The sequence below is a fragment of the Danio aesculapii genome, chromosome 10 (genome assembly GCF_903798145.1).
Source record: "Danio aesculapii chromosome 10, fDanAes4.1, whole genome shotgun sequence".
NCBI classification, from domain to species: Eukaryota; Metazoa; Chordata; class Actinopteri; order Cypriniformes; family Danionidae; genus Danio; species Danio aesculapii.
In genome coordinates this window covers 36,727,308-36,749,020 of record NC_079444.1, presented here as the reverse complement: position 1 = coordinate 36,749,020, position 21,713 = coordinate 36,727,308, and the positions used below count along the sequence as shown (strand labels likewise).

Genomic DNA, 21,713 nt, shown 5'->3' with positions numbered 1-21,713 from the left:
TACTTTCTTACAACAGTAACTATAGGGCCAGATAGAATCTGCGTACATTTTTTGCTATTTCTGCGCAGAATTTTGTAAAAAAATGTGGAGTTATGTGGAATGATTTTAGGAGTATAATAACTAAAAACTAAATATATGAAATAAAAGTAATACCTTTTTAACTTTTATTTAATGTTTACTATACAAATCCAATTAGATCCACTTATTTGGTAAACAAAGCAACTTTCTCAAATAGTATATCTAATAAACGACTGAAAACATGACTTTACAAACAGTATTGTGAATAAATTATATAAACATTTTCATATTAGTCAGTAATATTACTGAAATTAATTTTAAAACTGAATAAATATAAATTTACACACATTTAAACAAGTAAACTCAGTAGACTCGATAGGCTAAAAATCTTGGGAAATCTGCAGATTCCGTGTGGGTCTATAGGTTAAATAGCCTATACTGTATTAACTTAAAATAGCAGGACAGTAATATAATAATTTTACGGTCTTTAGGTTTTAGTCTGGCAGAATTGGTGTTTGGTCACACTTATTTTTAATGGGCCACGAACAAGATCACTGGTCTAATGACCTGAACAACATCTTGATTATGTTTCGAAGCTTCGTTTGAAATTGCATTGTGCATGTGAACTGGCAAAAGAGATTTCGCAACAACAAATGAAAAAACTATTTGATCATGGTGCTAAATTTCGCAGTTTCTGTCCTGGTGACAATCTTCAGAAAACATATTTCTAAAGGTGTCATTGACTTGAAATGTTCCCTGAATGATCGTAACAACCAAAGAAATCCATATTCAATTCAATTCAATTCACCTTTATTTGTATAGCTCTTTTACAATGTAGATTGTGTCAAAGCAGCTTCACATAAAAGGTCATAGTAAATTGGAACAGTGTAGTTATATTGCAGTTATGTATGCAAAGAAAACAAAACTAATTAGTTTTCAAATTAAGTTATGCGTATTAATTAAATGATGGAGGGAAAAAGTGTTGAACACGAAGAAAGGAAGGTGTAGAAAGGCAGTGAAAGCCCAGACAGCAGCTGAAATCTATCAGTAGTTCTTCAGTAACACTCTGCCCTTCCTCAATATAAATGAATATCAGCTGCTTCAGTCCAACATCTGCATTATCAGGATGATGAAGATGAAACCAGGGTGGACATTTCAGACAGACAATGATCCAAAACACAGCCAAGGAAACTCTCAAATGCTTTTAGAGAAAGAAAATCAAGCTGTGGAATGGCCCAGCCAGTCACCTGACTTGAACCCAATAGAAAATACAAAATAAAGATCAGATTTGATAGACGAGACCCACAGAACCATCAAGATTTTTCTGGTTCTGTTACTTTTGACGTTACCCGGATGTTCACTATAGGCTCGTTGTTGCTGTCCTTATCAGGTAAAAGTAAAACAAATGGTTTTGTTTTCAGAAAAAGTCTAAATTAACTTACTTTTTCTTTGAAATGAGCAAAATAATCTCCCAATGGGGAAAGTAAAATAATCTTGTTTCAAACCAAAAACAAGACTATTTTACTTAGCATATAGGCTATATGCACAGCATAGTTTTTGTTAGCCACCGATAAACTTCAGGTGAATGGTTAATTTGACTATTTTCAATTTCAAAAGGTTCCTTTGACAGCATCAATAATGTAATTCAATTAAAATATAATCAGTTAAATAGACTTTAGTTGTTCGAGCGTAAAATGAGATAAAAGGATCATTTAAATGAAAGCACCGTCAGGATCAGCAGGCGACCGCTGAAACGCCATTGAAAATACTGGGGTAAAATAAATCTCCATATTTTAAAGACAGGGTGCAGAGCAATGTAATTTATTGGGTCTTCTTGTCTGGTCTGAGACCCACTTTATATCACATTTCAATCAGGCAGTGAAGATCCCTGGTTTTTAAAGAAACTAGATCTTAAATGCTGGGATTTTATAAAAGCATGAAGGTTTGTTTAAGCCGGCTGACTGATAATTAAGAGTTCCTGTTCATATTTATTATTTTGCTTGTTTGAAGGAAAAAACTTGTCTAGACTTACTAGAAAATACTTTTGAACTAAGTCCTCATTTTTAAATATGTATTTGGACTAGGAACAAGACAAAAACTAAAACATGCTTTGATAGCGTTGTGAAGCATTGCAGACATGGCATTGGTTGTTATGCACCATCACACACTACACGTAAGGAAACAATCTTGCATCCCAATACCCATTTATTGTTTATGAATCCCCATGAAACCTTACGTCAAACAAATCGTGCCGAAATTTGGGGAAAAAAACATGTAATCTGAGTTTAAGAAAAGCATTTTTTGCAGTGTTTTCTGTCCGTCCATCAAAGAAACTCTCATCTCGGCATGAGTTGCATTGTCTGTTTGTGTTTTTCCTGGTGTCCTAATCAGTGTGAACAGACGCTGGCGCTTAACAGTTTAATCCCATCAGCTGGAAAATCACGGCGAGCCAAAAGGACCCCTGGATAAAAAATAAATAAAGAAATAAACAGTGTCGCGTGTAAACAAGGCCGGTCTGGCACGCTCCCAGAAGAACGGAGGTTTATTGGAGCGTGTTATAAGTTGGAATAGTTTGTAATTATTTTGTGGCAGCTGCAATTGCTGTCAAGGTTTGCGGAGGCTGAACTGGGGCTCAGAAATGGATTATAATGTCAGGAGCCATTCATGAAGAATTCTAGCAACAAAAAAGCTCAATGAAAACAAGCGTAAATATGCATTAAATGGACATTGATTCTGTTGTTTCAGTCAGAATGTTGCATCAGATGGTCTGTTATATGTGAATATGGTATCCGATAGTATAAATGTGTAAAACAACAGGAAATAGTTTTCAACTTGAGCTTCCATCAGGGTTTGTTTATTGACATTTTACATCAGCATACATGTCAACATTGGGATGTAAAAATAGGGGATTACCCCCATCCCCCTAAATCTAATTAAAGAGCAGCAAATGAATCTCTCATTTAGATTTTTCATTTGATGACATTAAATAACAGACGTGTCACATTAAAAATCCACAGATCTATAATGAAAGCATTCGATTGCTTTCCTAACTTTTTATGGTCATTTAAGATAAAATTAGTATTTTAAAAGAAAACCCACCAAGGTCGACATGTTTAGATATTATTGTTATCATTATTATTATTATTATTATTATTATTATTATTATTATTATTATTATTATTATTATTATTATTATTATTATGTGTATATGTCTGTTCAAACATGCACGCAAAACCAGTGGTGTGAAGTAACAAATTACAAATACTCAAATTACTGTAACTGAGTAGTTCTTCTCAGAGCTTGCAATTTACTGAGTAGTTTTATAAATGTGTACTGTTACTTTACCTTGAGTACATTTTTAGTGCAGTATCGATACTTTTACTCCACTACTTTCCTTCAACCTGCAGTCACTACTTTACTTTTTCTTGTCCACGGGGAATAGAAAAATCAGTCCTGTGATTCCTGTCCAATCAAATCGCACATAGAAGGTAAATTGCATCATAATGATCTACCTCAAGACATGAGGGATTTCAAATTGCAGCAAACTGTTTGGAAGCATTAAAAGAGTGCAAGAAAATGTCCAAAATCCTTACACACATTGACCAAGAGACTGTTAGATGCATGTCACTGATGAGAAGATGACGGATGTTTACTGTATGATGACTGAAATAGACAAATGGATGTTTACTGTAAGACACCATTATACCCCAACATTGTGGGGCCGTTGTATTTTGTTTGGAAATGAAAATCGGGTTGACTTCAGAACCTAATGTCAGGCCTACGTCCAACCTAAAATCAACCAAAAATCAATGTCTAATGATGTTACAGCTTTACGTTGTGTGGATATTACCACTATGACATTTATCAACTGTTGGATTTTAGTTGCCATACCTGACAAATAAATGTCAGTATTTGACTCAATATGATGTTGGTTTAAGATATTGGCTTGATGTTGGATTTTGGTCACTTTCAAAACAGTCTGGAGAAACACTTTGATTGACATTCTGCCTTTGTTTGTGACATCAGACGGGGAAAGCCCTGCCTATTAGTGACGATCTCTCCTTCGTTAGCATAAACAGCCCTGATTGAGAAGCAGCCATCCACCATGAGAGCCGCAGATAGTCGATGACTAAGAGGCATTATAAATACGGAGTTTTAGGATGCAAAAATTTACTTTTATTTTAAGCGAAAATAATTTTTGTGGTATTTTGAACTGAAACTTTTATTTACTTCTTGTAAAAAGAGGCAGAATAGGTCCCCTTTAATAAGTGAATGTGATTTGAAAAAATTTCCTAGTTTTATTTTACTGTGTTGATAATGCTATTCATCATTTTATTTTATTTTAATATCCAATATATAAACATATTTTGTGTGTGTTTTATTTTTTTGTGCATGAGTTTATTTTGGATTGCCTTTGATTCTACTTTGACATTTGAAGAACATCTTAATATGCACCTTTAATAAGCTCTCTCTCCTGTGTGTGTGTGTGTGTGTGTGTGTGTGTGTGTGTGTGTGTGTGTGTGTGTGTGTGTGTGTGTGTGTGTGTGTGTGTGTGTGTGTGTGTGTGTGTGTGTGTTTGTGTGTGCGTGCGTTCATATTTGTTAGGTGTTCTTCAGGGCTGGAACAGTGGCTAAACTAGAGGCACAGAGGGATGAACACACCAGACAGAACATTACACTGTTCCAGGCCGCCTGCCGGGGCTTTCTGTCTCGACAGGCCTTCAAAAAGAGAAAGGTAAATGTCTGTTTTTACCTTTGCTGAAATTGCATTGTCAATCAATCAGAATCGCTGCATTTATTTTTCTGTTAAACTGCAGTTTTAAAGCTTTGGAGTCCTTAAGATAAAAAAAAGTTCTATTAAGTGGCATTAAAAAATAAATACAGTTTACTTACTGTGTTCATAATGTATTGCCAAACATTGTGGTGCTCTTGAGGTGGGATATGGGTAGGGTTAGAGACAGGTTTGGCAGTATGGGTTGGTTTAAGTGTGAGTTAAAGTGTAAGAGAGGGTCAAAAGATGTAATTACAGAAATTATTTACAGATGTAACAACATGCACATATTTAATCGATTATAAGTACCATGTAAAAACATGTATTTACACAATAAGTACATTGTAACAAATGATTCATTTCAGTGTAAGTGCATATTAGTTAACCTCCTATAGGGCTTGAGTGTCCACATACGTGGACAGCACATTTTAGCTTTTAAGTAGCTATTTAAAATACTTTGAATGTTTTAGATTTTGTTACAGACATACATGCATGTCATCCTGCAACTGTTTTGCAGCATATGAAATGTCCCAAACACTATTTTTAACCATCCAAAATGGGAAAATTTTTAGTTTTTAATTCTCTAATAGTCAAAGAACGAAAAAAAAATTCTATGTTAAATATGCATTAATAAAAATTCAGGAAAAGGTGTTTTATGTAAATTCGGACAACGAGTCCACATATATGGACATCATTTTTCTCTAAAAGTACATCGTATCAAAAGATGATACGTTTTTATTCTAATTAGGTTCTAATAAGCCCAAATAGCAAAAAGAAAAAAAAACCACCTTGGGTCTTAAGAGGTTATGTCCACTTAATATAAAGCTGGACCACAGTTTTTGAAACAAGTCTTTTATGCGGAGGCAAGATTTAATAATAATAAAAAAATACAACAAAAATATTAATAATATGAAAAAGTGTTTCTGTTTTTTTTTTTATTTTAATACCTTTTAAAATATAACTTATTTCAGTGATGCAAAAGCTGCTTTTTTACATCATAATTCCAGTATTCTGTGTCACATGATCCTACAGAATTGTTTTTTATTATAATTTAACATTCTCATTAGCATAACAGTATGATATTTAAAAAGCTGTGCTCTGCATTCAGGTCCCAAAAGTACAAACTACAAAAAAGCTCTTTTTTATAGTTTCCATAGAGAAAAGGGGTAATGTTCCAAAATGTTATGTTGAAATATGCCAATGAGGCAAAAATATGTGCATACACTACCTGACAAAAGTCTTGTCATTGATCCCAGTTGTAAGAGCAACAAATAATAACTTGACTTCTAGTTGATCATTTGGAAAAGTGGCAGAAGGTAGATTTTTCCAATGAATCATCTGTTGAACTGCATCCCAATCACCACTAATACTGCAGAAGACCTATTGGAACTCGCATAAACACAAGATTCGGTTAAGTTTGGTCAGTATGGGAGTGTGCGAGAGATCTGCAGACTGGATGGCAACATCAACAGCCTGAGGTATCAAGACATTTGTGCTGCCCATTACATTACAAACCACAGGAGAGGGCAAATTCTTCAGCAGGATAGCGCTGCTCCTCATACTTCAGCCTCCACATCAAAGCTCCGGAAAGCAAAGAAGGCCAAGGTGCTCCAGAGTTGGCCAGCCTGGTCACCAGACATAAACATTATTGAGCATGTCTGGGGTAAGATGGAGGAGGAGGCATTGAAGTTGAATCCAAAGAATCTTGATGAACTCTGGGAGTCCTGCAAGAACGCTTTCTTTGCCATTCCAGATGACTTTATTAATGAGTGATTAGACTCAGTGCAGAGATGTATGGATGCAGTCCTCCAAGCTCATGGGAGTCAGACACAATATTCATTCTTTTTCCACTGCACCATGACTTTATATTCTGTACTGTACATCATTTCTGTTAAGTGACAAGACTTTTGTCTAAGCAAAGTCAGACCTTACTGTCCTAATTAAATAATTAAAATCAAGGCATGATCATATTTTATTTTTCTAAAATAAGCATAATCTAGAGGCCTTTGCCTTTCATATAAGCCACTTCTGATACCAACTGATCAACTAGAAGTCCAGTTATTTGTTTTTCCTAGAACTTGTATAGGCGGCAAGACTTTTGTCAAGTAGTATATATATAGTCACTACATGACTGGAAAAAACATCCAGAAAAAAGTTGTGCAGGAGAAAATAAAAAGTACTGTAATAACAAACACAGACGCAAAATGAATCAAGTGCAGCAAAAGAAACACTTGAAAGTGCATTTTTGATGTTTTCTTTCCATTAGACAGAAAACAACACTTTATGAAAAGCCCAAAATCAACATGCAGTCCAGCTTCAAATGAAACCTTTAATTCTTTATCATGCACGTTTAATTATTTCCAATCAAATTGTACAGTTTTGGTTTGCAAGTGTTTCTGAGCTTTTTCAAAAATGTCATATCAAAGTCATACTGTGGCTTTTATGTTTGTGTTCGCAAAGGAACATTAATCATTTAGTGGCGTGCTTGTAATGAAGCTGTCCTGTCATTCACAGATGGAGATCTGTATCGTCAGCCTGTTTGTTCTGAACACACTAATGCAGAAATTAAAGCAGGAGTTCAGTCAAAATGATTATTACTCATCCTCAACCCTTTTGATTTGAAGGCTCCCTGTTGTCCAACACAATAGTGACATCTCTCTGAAGCTCTTTCTTGCTATAACTGTGACAAAGTTTGTAGGGTTATTGTAGAATCAAGAAATTGGGTGTAGAATCAAAACAATTGGGTATATGTTCAGTTTTAGGGTTTTTTTTTAATGCTTTTGTAAGTTTTTTTTTCTGAACTGTATTATATTGTATTATATTAATTTTAATTTAGTTTTAAGAGACATATTTCTTTGGCATCAAGTGGAAATAAGTTTTTATACATTTCATTTTTCAATAGATAGTCTTATGTTTTTTTAATCTTATAGTTTTTGTTATACCTAGAAAATGTAATAAATAACTTGTTTCTTTTGTCGTTTTGTGAATCTAAGGTTTCAAGAACTATGTTTTTAAAATGTAAATCAATATTCATGTTATTAACAACAATAAATAATAATAATAATAATAATAATAATAATAAAAATTCATTATTGAGTTGAGACACTAAAATACTGCAATATTTTTCAATTATTACTTTTGCTGTACTGTTTATGTTTTAATTGTATATAAAAGAAAGAGTTCAATTTACATCTTTATTAATATGGTAAAACATTTAAAAAGTTAAAGAGGAGAAAAACAAGTAATTTTAAGCATCTTAATTTACAAATAGAGTTTGATCATTAACATTGTTCACAATGGTTTATTAATGTAATTATGTTTTACTGATTATAATTTCACTTTTAAATGAGAAACAAATTAAAAACCACTGCTTTAATATTTTTATTAAAATATATTACTCATTCTATTGCATCATTTTATTTTTAAAAATTAATTATTAAAATATTGTAATTATTACAACGTATGTGCTACACTGCACAAAATGCTTTTCTTAATTTTTATTTTTTTTGTCTTATTTCTACTCTAAAATCAAGAAGCATTTTCTAGACAAGCAAGAAATTGCTTTGTTTTAAAGAAATGTCAAAATTAAGTAAGTTTTTTCTTAAAACAAGCAAAATAGTCTTGTCAAATTATTTTGCTTGTTTTAAGAAAAAAATTCACTTAAATTTGGCATATTATGAGATGCTAAAATGCTTTAATAATTTTCAATTATTATTTTTGCTGTATTATTTATGTTGTAATTTTATATAAAAGAAACAGTTCAGTTTACATCTTTATCATTATGTTAAAATTTTTTATAAAGTTTCAGAGGAGAAAAACTAGTTTTTAGCATCTTAATTTACAAATAGAGTTTGATTATTAACATTATTCACAATGGTTTATTAATGTAATTATGTTTTATTGATTATAATTTCACTGTTAAATGAAAAACAAATTAGAAACTACTGCTAATAATATAATATATTTATAAATTAGTAGGCCTTCTTAGTAGGCCTAGGTCATTTTAAGACCATTTCATGCCACTCATTATATGACGGCAGAATGAAAATATAATATCATCACGATACAAGGACACTATTCCAAAGAACACATCATATTTCATTCTTAAGAATATTTAATTTATAGTCATTTTAACTAGGCATTTAATGAATAGGCATTGGAATCAGAATGTGAAAACACATATCCTAAATAAATAATAGTACATGTTAACAAAAAAGGTGCAAGGTAAAAACAGAGGCTGCGATATCTGCTACTAGATCTATTTTCAGTTGTCAGACACCCACATGAAAATATACTATAGTAATTTATAATAAATACTAGTGGTTTTTTTAACCATACTGACACTGACACCTCTAATAGAGATCGAGATGTTGCACGATCAGCTAATATGTTGCTAAAATTGGATTTTATGTATAGGCGATGTATATTTCATCAACAATAATGATTGAGGTCATGTCCATGTGTTGATATATTGATTATATTGATTATTGTGACAGGCCTTTGCATGAGTAAATGATAAAAGAGTTTAAGTGAAGTTTCATAAACTAATTTCGAGAGGAGCAGGTGATATGATTGAGCACGTCTGGCCACTCATCTGTAATCAGTAATAATCCAATCAGAGTGATCCTAGTTTACTATAAATGGATCATTTTCTCCCTAATGTTTTATCTTCGTTTGGAAGAATCCCCCCTTCCACCCCTTCTCCTCCTTTTCCTCCCTTTTCTAAAAAGGGGGAGCTCTCGAGACCTACCTGATCTCGGATCTACTGATATGCTTATCGACCGGGCGGGAGCCCTGGGCTCAAATATCTCCGAGCTCAGGGTTCTCTCCCGGGACAGCATGCCAAACCTGCTTTATACGCCAAGCATATCTAAGTGGGAACTCTTGATATTTGTGGTTAAAATGAAAAAGAAAAGTCAATGTGGTTGAAATAATGTAATAGTTCTGTGCATCTCTCAGATCCAGGATTTGGCCATCCGCTGTGTCCAGAAGAACATAAAGAAGAACCGCGGTGTAAAAGACTGGCCCTGGTGGAAGCTTTTTACCACAGTACGGCCGCTAGTAGAAGTTCAGCTCACCGAAGAACAGATTCGAGGAAAAGACGTGAGTAGATCTGAGTCTAATCCAAATACAGTTGAAGTCAAAATTATTCACCCTCCAGTGATCTTTTTTAAATAGTTACCAAAAGATAACAGAGCAAGGACAATTTCACAGTATTTCCTATAATATTTTTTCTTCTGGAGAAAGTCTTACTTGTTTTATTTCGGCTTGAATAAAAGCAATTTACATTTTTTTAAAACCATTTTAAGGTCAATATCATTAGCCCCCTTAAGCAACATTTTTACAGCAGTGTTTCCCAACCCTGTTCCTGAAGACACACCAACAGTACACATTTTCAACCTCTTCCTAATCAAACACCTGATGCTACTAAAGCCGTCAGATCATATCAACTTTAAGGCAAACACACACACACGCACGCACGCACGCACGCACGCACAAACACACAAACAAACACACACACACACACACGCGCACGCACGCACGCACGCACGCATGCACGCATGCACGCACACACAGTTGAACTGAATTATTAGCCCTCTACATTTTTTCCCCAATTTCTGTCCCAATTTCTGAAAGAAGATTTTTTTCAACACATTTCTAAACATAATAGTTTTAAAATCTGCATCAAGTAGTTCCAGGATTTGACTATATTAAGGGCCTCGCACAACGGATGTCAAGTGCTACAACACACCTTGTCTTTTAGATAAACTTTTAGGTTTTTTAGAGAGTTTTAGATTTTTTTTAGTCCTTTAAAATATGCCTGCACAGTTTTGACTTTCTGCATCAGAACTGTTGTGGTGTGTGTGTAAAAAAAATTTAATTATGATGACTGCAGGTCGTAATTTCGTGGTTAAATGAGCAGACAAAGAAATTAATTGTACAATTTTAAGTTCTATCCTCTTACTCACCCCCGGTATTTACATTTAATTTAGTTTCTTTATCTACAGAAATGTATGCTGTGTTGAAGTATTTTCACTTTTTATTGCTGGGATCATCAAACTGTAATCTTACTGCTTTACTGCTTAACAAAACCACACACTTTAAATGTAAATAATAAATATGCAAATAAACGTTTAATTAAAGAATTTTAAAGAGCTCCCTAATCAAACACACCTGAACTCATCAGAACAGTAGAGGAGACTCCAAAACCTGAAGTCAATGTGTCAGATAAGGGAGACATCCAAAATATGTACTGTTGGTGTGCATCCAGGAACAGGGTTGGGAAACACTGGTCTACAGAACAAACCATCATTATACAATGGCCCCTTTCACACAGTGATACCGGTAAATATCCTGAAAATTAGTCCAAAAAAGTGCTGTTCACACAGGCACGGACGTTCCGTTATTTTTCTGGAAAAGACAGTTCACACATTCATTCCAAAATACCGGTAAATTCTGACATCATTAATCAGAAATGAGCTGTAAACGGCTGCGCTTGTATTGGTAAACATAGAAGGGGTCAGGCTTTTGTTGATGATTTCACTTTTATTTAAAGGTTTAGCATTCATGCAGCTGCTTTGGCCCAGAGGCAATTTTTGGCCAGAGGATCATTTTGGCATCCAAAGGCAGAAGCGCGAACCGGAGCTAAATGTTTACACATTTGACTACATTACAAATTCTGTGGGTGGATAAGTATTGTGAACAACTTCGATGAAAACATATGGAGGAACACTTTCGCATGTCGAGATGTACATAATATGTGTGTGTGTTGGCGCTCAGTAGAGCACTTCTTCACATGTACACGCGTCAAGCAACTGAAGCAGAGCTTGAAGGTAAACAAACATTGGTTTATCATAAGCATTTTATCAATAATTCTTTACACAGTTGGCATAAAGAAGGAACACAGTAATGTTATCTGACTGACATCTAGCAGCTGAATGTGTCGGGAAAAATATTCAAAGGCTTTTATTTTCATAAACAGCGCAGATGTGAATGCATCTGAATGTTTTAATTGGCTGGAGTAGATGTCTCACGTCAGCGTGTTCTAATCGTGAACGCGTTTTTTTTCCTTTTGCGTTCACATAGCGCAGCATTCCGGCAAATTACCAGTAATGTTACAACTTCTCTTTCCATAAAATTGCTGGTACGAATTTACCGGTATTTTCAAAAAGGGCCTGTTCACACATACAGATCTTTCCGGAAAATTGCTGGTAATTTGACTTGCCAAGTCTAATGACGTGCCTAATTACTCTAACTTGCCTAATTAACCTAGTCAAGCTTTTAAATGTCACTTTTAGCTAAAAACTAGTATCTTAAAAATATCTAGTAAATTATTATGTACTGTCATCACGGCAAAGATAAAAGAAATCAGTTATTAGAAATGAGTTATTAAACCCATGTTTAGAAATATGATAGATTTTATGAAAAAAAAAATCTTTCCGTTAAACAGAAATTGGGGAAGAAAATATACAGAAGGGCTAATAATTCTGACTTCAACTGTATGTGTATGTGTGTGTGGATGTGTTTGCCTTAAAGTTGACATGATCTGACGGCTTTAGCTGCATCAGCGTTAGAGCCGAGACGTGTCTTTGATTCCCGCAGCCGTCACGTCTTAAAAAACCCTGTCTCAAAGCATTGGTTTTGGAGATGCAGCGTTGCCGTCTGCCCTCTTTCTGAACTCACCTGAAGGCAGAAACTCCGGCTTGATCAAAAGAACATCAGATCATGCAATATTAGCTCAGCAAACCTCAGGCTAAAGATTGTTTTGTTCTCAGCTAAATGTTTGATTTTTTTTTGTCTTGAAATGGAGATAAAGCTGTGTGTTCTTTTGACTCGTAGGAGGAGATCATGCATATGAAGCTGAAGCTGGAGAGGGTGGAGAAGGAGAGAAATGAGTTGCGGTTGACCTCTGATCGCTTGGAGAGCAGAGTAAGAGATGACTGAAGAGTCTTGTTTGACTTGCACAAGCAAAGCGCACTGCAAAAAAAAGCTTCTTACTTTGGGCGCTATCATACACCCAGCGCAATGCACACATGACTTTTTGCTATTTTCAGACCAGCGCAACTATCATTTTCACGTTTGCAGAATGTTATTCAAATGAAATCCATTTGCACCACTTTGTGGACTCATGGGTGTGCTCGTGTGAAAATGAGGTGTGTTAAGGCACATTGTTGGCATGTTGCTATTTTGAGGCAACTGGGATAAACTGCACTATTAGACCAACTAAAGTCAATAAAGCTGATTTTTTATTATTTAAAGAGTGCATTAGTAAGACACCTATGAGGGTCCCAAACACGCATACACATTGCTTAATACACACAGGATGTACAGCAATACACAAAACTCTTTAAATAGGAAAACAATAAACGGATTAAAATGTTAAACAAATATAATTTTCTACATAAATATAAAAACTGGTATCTCAGTTTGTTAGTCAGTTCTTTTATCATGACAATATGCATTTGTTTAATGTTATTATTATTATTAGTAGTAGTAGTTGTAGTATTTATTATATGTATATTTATATTTGTTTTAATAAAAATAAGTTTAGATATGTCCACATGTCGGGATTTCGAGACATATGCATCACCATATGGGGCATAAGAACGTGTGATTGGATACAACTCAGTCCAGTCCTTTTTGTCCACACTTCATTATTAATGTTCATTTTTTAGTTTGCTGGAAATTAAAACTGAATTAAAAATAGTTTTGAAACAAATCTTTGTGTTTAACAAACTAAATTAAATATGTGGGCTAATGGATGTCTTCAGTGGAGTGCGTACAACACTGTTTCCTTACTCCACGAAAGTAAAGGAGTAAAGAGTAAAAATAAAGAGAAAGTAAAGAGGCCGAATGGAGGAGGCTCATTCTTTATCCTCGCGCTGCAGATGCTCTGTTTAACTGTTTTTTCGCTAGTGAAGCGTTCAGTTTTTCCACGTACAAAGTCTGCCATGTAAATAGCAGATGCACCATGGCGCGATGCAACTGACTCTTAAAGGGAATGGCAGATGAGACTCTGATTAGTTTAATGCACGTTATGCTCAAAACACATCAATAACTCATTAAGAGAATAAAGGACCTATTTAGACCATGCACTGGTGTACAGAATGTATTTTTCTGTTCTCAAAAAGTGTATTAGAACATGCCACTAGTGTTTTTGTGCCATCCATTCATTCATCCATTCATTCATTCATTTTCTTTTCGGCTTAGTCCCTTTATTAATGAAGGCTTGCCTATGTTGCCTTGCATATGTTTTACGCAGTGGATACCCTTCCAGCCACAACCCAACACTGGGAAACACCCATACACTCTTCACACACATACACCATGGCCAATGTAGCTTATTCAATTCATTTGTACCACATGTCTTTGGACTTGAAAAACCGGAGCACTCAGAGGAAACCCATGCAAACCTGGGGAGAACATGCAAACTCCACATAGAAATGCCAAATGACCCAGTCTGGGCTCGAACCAGCGATCTTCTTGATGTGTGTTGATTGTGCTACCCACTGCGCCACCGTGACATCCCTTGCACCATCCACTTTATTAGAATTATAGTGTGTGCGCATAAATACACTTCCTATGTTTACTATGTTCTGAGAGCTGAGCTGCTTATTTACATTTTCTCAGACATATCAAAATAAAGTCGCTCTAAAGTCTTTCTTACATGCTCACACACAGAATGCTCCAAACAAAAGCCAAAAATTAAGTTTTTTTTTTCACTGCAACTGATGACGGTACAGTAAAAACAGTAAAAATGACACATTTGACCCCTTCCCAACAGGGAAAACCAGCAACAATCAAGAATGCATGGTTATATGCTGTCATGGCTTCGAAATCAAAAAATGTCATTATAATGGAGCAAAAACAGCCACCAACATAACGAAAGGCTAGCACATTTTAGATTTGTCACCAAAAATGATTCCATTTGTTGAAACAGAGAAAGTTGTGGCCAAATCAAGACTTAAAAATCACAGCACACAAGGGTTAAAAAGTAAAGTTAAAAGTGATATTTACTTCATAATATGAGAGTTAAATGAAGCCAATATTAGAAAAAGTCATGCATATGTGTGTTTATATAGATCACAGAGCTGACGGCAGAGCTTTCAGATGAGAGAAACACTGCGGAGTCGACATCGCAGCTGCTGGAGACTGAAACCAGCGAGAGACTGCGCTTGGAGAAGGACATGAAGGATTTACAGGTACAGCATATGAAAATCATCTGTCCTGCTTCAGTCTTTAGGACAGCGAAGGACAGTAACTAACTAAAATACAGATACTACTGAAGTAAATGCTATGTAAATTCAATAAAACAATGCAGTTTTTCCAATGAGTTTACATGTTGGATGATAAAAACTGATTCCTTAAATGTTGGTAGTTTGTCATGGATTTACTAGAAGTTGTGGTGAAAGTCAGATTTTTTTTTAAAGGTCCCATGAAATTAAAATTAAAATTTGTAGATGTTAGTATCAGTATTGTTAGTTTTTAGGATATCTATAAGCTAGTGTGCACCAAAAGCAGAGACAAAATTAGCTTTTAGAAGATATAAAACTGATATAAACTTCTAAAGCTTGCAGTTTGTCACTTCTGCCTAAATGGATCAACAGTTTTATTCACCTCGTACTTCGGTTTCCCATCAAATCTTGACCAATCAAATGCTCTCTAGTGTCTGACATGCCCCGCCCCCTTCAAGACGCTTCCCATTTGATGCGCTTGAGCTCACCCACTCTCACTGGCAGAGCAGTGATGAAACAAAATGCTATTGGCTGTTTTTTCAAGGGGAGGAGCTACTTTATGTCCCACCCTCTCTTTGCATTTCGGTTGAGATTACGTCAAACATCGAATAAAAAAATGCACATTTCAAAGCACTTCACGGGACCTTTAATGTAAGGAGGTTGTGGTTATAAGTGGGTTGCTGTAAAACACACCTGTTCTTGGCTTTTTCCTGAAACTCAGGTGAAGTTTGATGCTGTGAAGAAACAGACGGAATCCATGGAGATGGAGATCATGGAGGCCAGACTTCTCCGAGCCTCAGATCTCAATGGAGAGATGGATGATGATGACGATTCTGGTAAAAAAAAAAAAAAGTTTGTAATGAATTACAGTGATTTTACCGTCTTACTTCACAGCTGCATGTCAGTACAGTTATAAAAAAGACGCTTCAATCCCGGAATGGGGATGTTAAATCAGGTTTATTTTGTATTTTATATAGCAGTGGATATTAACGTGTATCCCTTCACATTTGCTGTGCAAAAACAGTGCCAAGTTAAACGCGTCCGCTGTGTGTGTGAGTGTGCGTGAATTTTGTAAAGACTTTGCAGAATGGCTTGAATTAACTCCGCAACAAATACATCAAATACTCATTGGGAAAGTTCTTACTGTAGTATATTTCTCACAAACGTTACGTGAGATCTGCTTCCTTTATGTCTGTCACTGTGCTGTTTATCTGACACAGCCGAGGCGGAGATTGAGATGCATTCTGACAGGCACGTGGAAATGGTGAACAGGGAGAACTAGCATTAAAGACACAGGCAACAAAAACAGCTACAGTACATTGTGTTTAGAGCAGAGAATTCTTATATTCTGAAAGGTATAATAAATAATCTGATGGGTGTTTTGAGCTAGAGATCTGTGCTGGACTAATTTAGTAGTCCCACTGCTGTCTGCTCCTGCAAGGTTTTATTCCGCACCTGACCGTTCCCGCCATATATTCAGCCTTTGTTCACCCACTGCCCGACCCGCCGTTTTCTACCCAATCCGATCGTTCCCGCTAAATTTAGATCTGATTTCCAAAATCTCACGTTTAAATTGAGCACTACCAAAAGACAGAGATAACAGATAAAACTGTAGGTTGTGCAAGGATTGTAAGCTAAATGTCAGTTTTGTTTGCCCTGTGATGAGACATGAGTGCCGCCTTAAACCTGTGGTTCCAGTCTTGTGACTGCTAAAGGGTAAAACTTTGAGGTATTATCACATCGCGCAAAGGGTAATTTTTTTTATTCTATGACGCATGAAAAAGACTTGCCTGATGTGGGTTTCCTAACAGTAAACTGACCATTTTCTAATGCAAGCTGAAGGACAGTGCATCTTCACTTTGCTCTCCCATGTTGGTAAAGCCCGCTCTGAGGGCCGTTATGCAGCTGATGCATGCACAGACTCGTGAAAAAAAAAAGCACATTCAGAAAGCTCTGGTCATGCGTTCATCATGTGTAACAGATATGAGCACTGGCTGTATCAGTGTTCAATAAGAATGAGGAAATCACAGATATGCTGTTCTGAAATAATGTCAGGACTCGGGGTGCTATATTGTTAGACCCAGGGGCATCGCTAGACCCAATTTACTGGGGCACGTGCCCCAGTAAAAATCTCCAGTGCCCCAGTAAATGCATTTAGATATGATTTACTTCATATGCAAGTGTATTTATTAAGAGTGGTAATTCCGAAATAAAGACATTATTCTCTATGTGCAACCAACCCAACGCTGGTGAAAGCAATGTAATCAAAAAGCAAACTGACACATCTCCACGTGTGCATCCCACGCGCCTCTCGCACACACTGCTCTTCTGCCAGTGCGAGTTCCGGTAGTTAACATGCGTGCCAAAAAAGCAGACTACTTGCCGCTCATGCGATTTTTGTTTTGCAAATCGACAAAACTAAAGTTTAAACAACATGGTGGTGATCTTACTACGCATGCCTGCTGAGAGATTTTTTTGTATGAAGCAAAAGGAGGGATGACGAGTCAGAGAGGTAAGACTTAATAAACCTAATTCTCTGCCATATGTCAAGTCTAAGACAACAGATAATTCTATAAAACATCTGTTTTGTATTTTATTGAATTGTCTATAGAATTCAAATGATATTAATTGAATTAATATTCTAACTCTAGTTGTGTCTTAACATTGTTTTCCAGTTACATTTAAGATTATTTAGAATAATCATTGTATAATAACAAGAATACTTTTATTTATAATATTTATAAAAAAAAGAAAAGAAAAAAAAAAATATATATATATATATGTATATATATATATATAATTTTTTATTTATTTTTTTGGAAGGGGGTGTGTGCCCCAGTAGAGCTTTATGTCTAGCAACGCCCTTGGTTAGACCGCCCGCTCCCGTTTAAATTACACCAGAGTTACCAACCACTACCGTGTTTTATTCGGAAATTTATTTTTGTGCCGCAAGAAATCTGATCGGGTCCCGTGGTTCCCGCAGTATAGCTGTGGGAATGCAGACCTCTATTTTGAGCTGAAACGTTACAGACACATCCTGGAGACCCAAAAGACTTATCTTAAATCTTGAAAAGGGCTAAATTAGGTGTTCTGTAAAGGCTTAATTAGGCAAGTTAGGGTAATTAGGCAAGTCACTGTATAACAGTGGTTTGTTGTTGTGCTTTTATTCTAGCCGAAATAAAACAAGACTTTCTTCAGAAGAAAAAATATTACAGTAAATATTGTGGAAACATCATTTAGGAAATATTTGAAAGAGAGAGAAAAAAATCTATTAAATAAAATAAAAAAAATTCACAGGAGGGCGAATCATTTTGACTTTAACTGTGCATGACAGAAATCTGAATACTTTGTTTCATTACTAACAGACAGCTCGCTAGCTGTTAAATAACCATCACAAGCCCTGAGCAAGAAGTTCAAAAATCAAATCCATCTCAGGGATTTGTTTTTAAGAACAAACCAAACGGCATCCCGTCTAGTGCACCCAAATTCACTTACTTGTTTTCATTCACTCCTTCAAGTTAACTTCATTAGTGGACTAGACTTAGAGTAGATGAGCAGTTAGTTTATAGTATACTGTTCATTTTGATAGGATCATTGCATGTTCATTAAGGAGTAGGAATGGTTTTCAAGGGTATGACAGAAGGAGGGCTAGTATAGTCAAAAAAGTCTTAACACTAAAAACAAGCTCAACAAAACAACCCAACTTTGGAAAACTCTGTGTTTGTCAGGAGGTGAATGGAGGCTGAAATATGAACGCGCCATCAGAGATACAGAATTCACAAAGAAGAAACTCCAGCAGGAGATGGATGACAAGCTGGAGACAGAACAACAGAACAAGAGACACCTAGAGAGAAAAGTTAGTAAAGCACAACACACACACACACACACACACACATATAATGCTGTTTCTAAAAACTGGAAAAAAAATTGTTTTCTCAGAGGATCAACATGAACATTTTACAAAACTTGAGATCCTTTAATAATCTCTACCACACTCACCCCTATAAACTTAATTTTATTACATTTATTTATTTAATCAATTTATTTATTCATTTAATAATGATTTTGTTTTCTTTCCTTGTTTATTTATTCATTTAATAATGATTTTGTTTTCTTTCCTTATTTATTTATTTATTTATTTATTTATTTATTTATTTATTTATTTATTTATTTATTTATTTTCTAATGTTTTGTTTTCTTTCCTTATTTATTTATTTATTTATTTTCTAATGTTTTTGTTTTCTTTTTTATTTATTTTATAATGATTTTGTTTTCTTTTCTTTATTATAGGTTTATTGTTTTCTAATGTTTTGTTTTCTTATTCATTTATTTATTTATTTTATAATGATTTTGTTTTATTTCCTTATTTATTTATTTATTTGTTTATTTTCTAATAATTTGTGTTCTTATTTATTTATTTATCTTCTAATATTTTTGTTTTCTTATTTATTTATTTTCTAATGTTTTGTTTTCTTATTTATTTATTTATTTATTTATTTATTTATTTATTTTCTAATATTTAAGTTTTCTTATTTATTTTTTAATGATTTTGTTTTCTTACCCTATTTATTTATTTTCTAATGTTTTGTTTTCTTATTTATTTTATAATGATTTTGTTTTCTTTCCTTGTTTATTTATTTATTGTTTTCTAATGTTTTGTTTTCTTATTTATTTTATAATGATTTTGTTTTCTTTCCTTGTTTATTTATTTATTGTTTTCTAATGTTTTGTTTTCTTATTTATTTATTTAATTATTTATTTATTTATTTATGTTCTAGTGTTTTTGTTTTCTTAATTATTTATTTTCTAGTGATTGTTTTCTTTCCTTGTTTATTTATTTATTTATTTTGTAATGTTTTTGTTTTCTTATTTATTTATTTTCTAATGATTTTGTTTTCTTTCCTTGTTTATTTATTTATTTATCTAATGATTTAGTTTTCTTTCCTTATTTATTTATTTATTTATTTATTTATTTATTTGTTTATTTTCTAATGATTTTGTTTTCTTTCCTTATTTTTTTTTTCTAATGATTTGTTTTATTATTTATTTTCTAATATTTTTGTTTTCTTATTTATTTTCTAATGATTTTGTTTTCTTTCCTTATTTATTTATTTATTTATTTATTTATTTTAATGATTTTGTTTTATTTTCCGATTTATTTATTTATTGTCTAATGATTTGTTTTCTTATTTATTTATTTATTTTCTAATATTGTAGTTTTCTTATTTATTTTTTAATGATTTCGTTTTCTTACCTTATTTATTTATTTATTGTCTAATGATTTGTTTTCTTATTTATTTATTTATTTTCTAATATTTTAGTTTTCTTATTTATTTTTTAATGATTTTGTTTTCTTACCTTATTTATTTATTTTCTAATGTTTTGTTTTCTTATTTATTTATATATTTTCTAATGTTTTTTTTTTCTTTCCTTATTTATTTATTTTTCAATGTTTTTGTTTTCTTTACTTATACATTTATTGATTTATATTTTCTGTCAATATGATATATTTTTTCATTTTCATCTTCATTTATTCCCATCACTGTTTATTATTTGTGTTCCTTTGTTCCTTTGTAAAGACAGTTTATGGTTAAAAAATGAAAATACTTTGTCACTGAATACTTGTAATGCAATGAAACTTGTTTTGACAATAATAACATAAAAAAAGAAAAGAAATGCATCTAAATTCACACCCATAACTCTTTAAATTCTGCAGGCCTTTATATATTCTGCCCTGTCTTTCTCTTACCCTGTCTCTCTTTCTCTCTTTCTTTCTTTCTTTCTTTCTTTCTTCATAGTTAGCGGACTTGCAGGCTGACCAGGAGGAGTCCCAGCGATCAGTCCAGCAGCTGAAGAAGAAATGCCAGCGACTGGCAGCTGAACTGCAGGACACCAAACTGCACCTGGAAAATCAAGAGGGGCGCAACCATGAGCTGGAGAGAAAGCAGAGGAAGTAAGAACCAATCACACATACACACAGACAAAAACACATACACACAGATGCACACACACACATCAGTCTTCGGTCTGCTGGCTGGTCACCTGCTGGGGTCTGATTATAGAGATTTCTGGCTTGATTATTGTTTACTGTGTGGTCGTTTGGACCATTGGTTTGCTGTTTGATTGTTTAGGCGATTATTTTCAAAATAGATAGGCTGTTTGTTGATGGTTTGGTGTTTTTGTCTATTCATTGTTTAATCATACAGTAGGTGATTTATTATAAACAATTTATTGTTTACTCCCTGGTTCCTGTCTGTTTTGTTTAACGCTTAGTTGAAGTTGTTTATTTGCTGTTTGATTATTGTCTATTATTTGACGTTCAGTTGTTTATAAACCTTTGTCTTTTGGTTATCACATAGTTGATTGGGATTTTGTTTACTGTCTGATTATTTGTTTGTTGGTCTTTTGTTTGTTGTTTAGTTAAAGCCGTTCGTTCACTGTTTGATTAATTTTTTTTTAAAAGTGTCATTTAATCTGTTGGTTTACTGTGTTTATACTCTTTTGTTTTTTGTTTAAGCTGTTGTTTACTGTCTGACCGTTTTTGTTTGTTTTAGTTCTAAGCTGTTTGTTTATTTTTGCTATGTGTTTATTGCATTTTGTATACTGTGTGATTCTTTGCGGTATTTATTTATTGTATGATTGTTATATGTTTACCTTATTATTTGGTTTATTGCAGAACTGGTTAATATT

The 21,713-nt window shown here is 33.8% G+C and overlaps 1 protein-coding gene across 1 annotated transcript in view; it reads left to right on the top strand.

The window, feature by feature from the left end:
* The window catches only part of myo18aa (myosin XVIIIAa), a 125,379-nt gene that overhangs the window by 71,239 nt on the left and 32,427 nt on the right, over positions 1-21,713 (top strand). Inside the window, 7 exon segments of the mRNA XM_056467204.1 lie at positions 4,624-4,752; positions 9,748-9,891; positions 12,628-12,717; positions 14,871-14,990; positions 15,745-15,859; positions 18,752-18,879; positions 20,822-20,976. Of these exon segments, the coding sequence (XP_056323179.1) occupies positions 4,624-4,752; positions 9,748-9,891; positions 12,628-12,717; positions 14,871-14,990; positions 15,745-15,859; positions 18,752-18,879; positions 20,822-20,976 (881 nt within the window).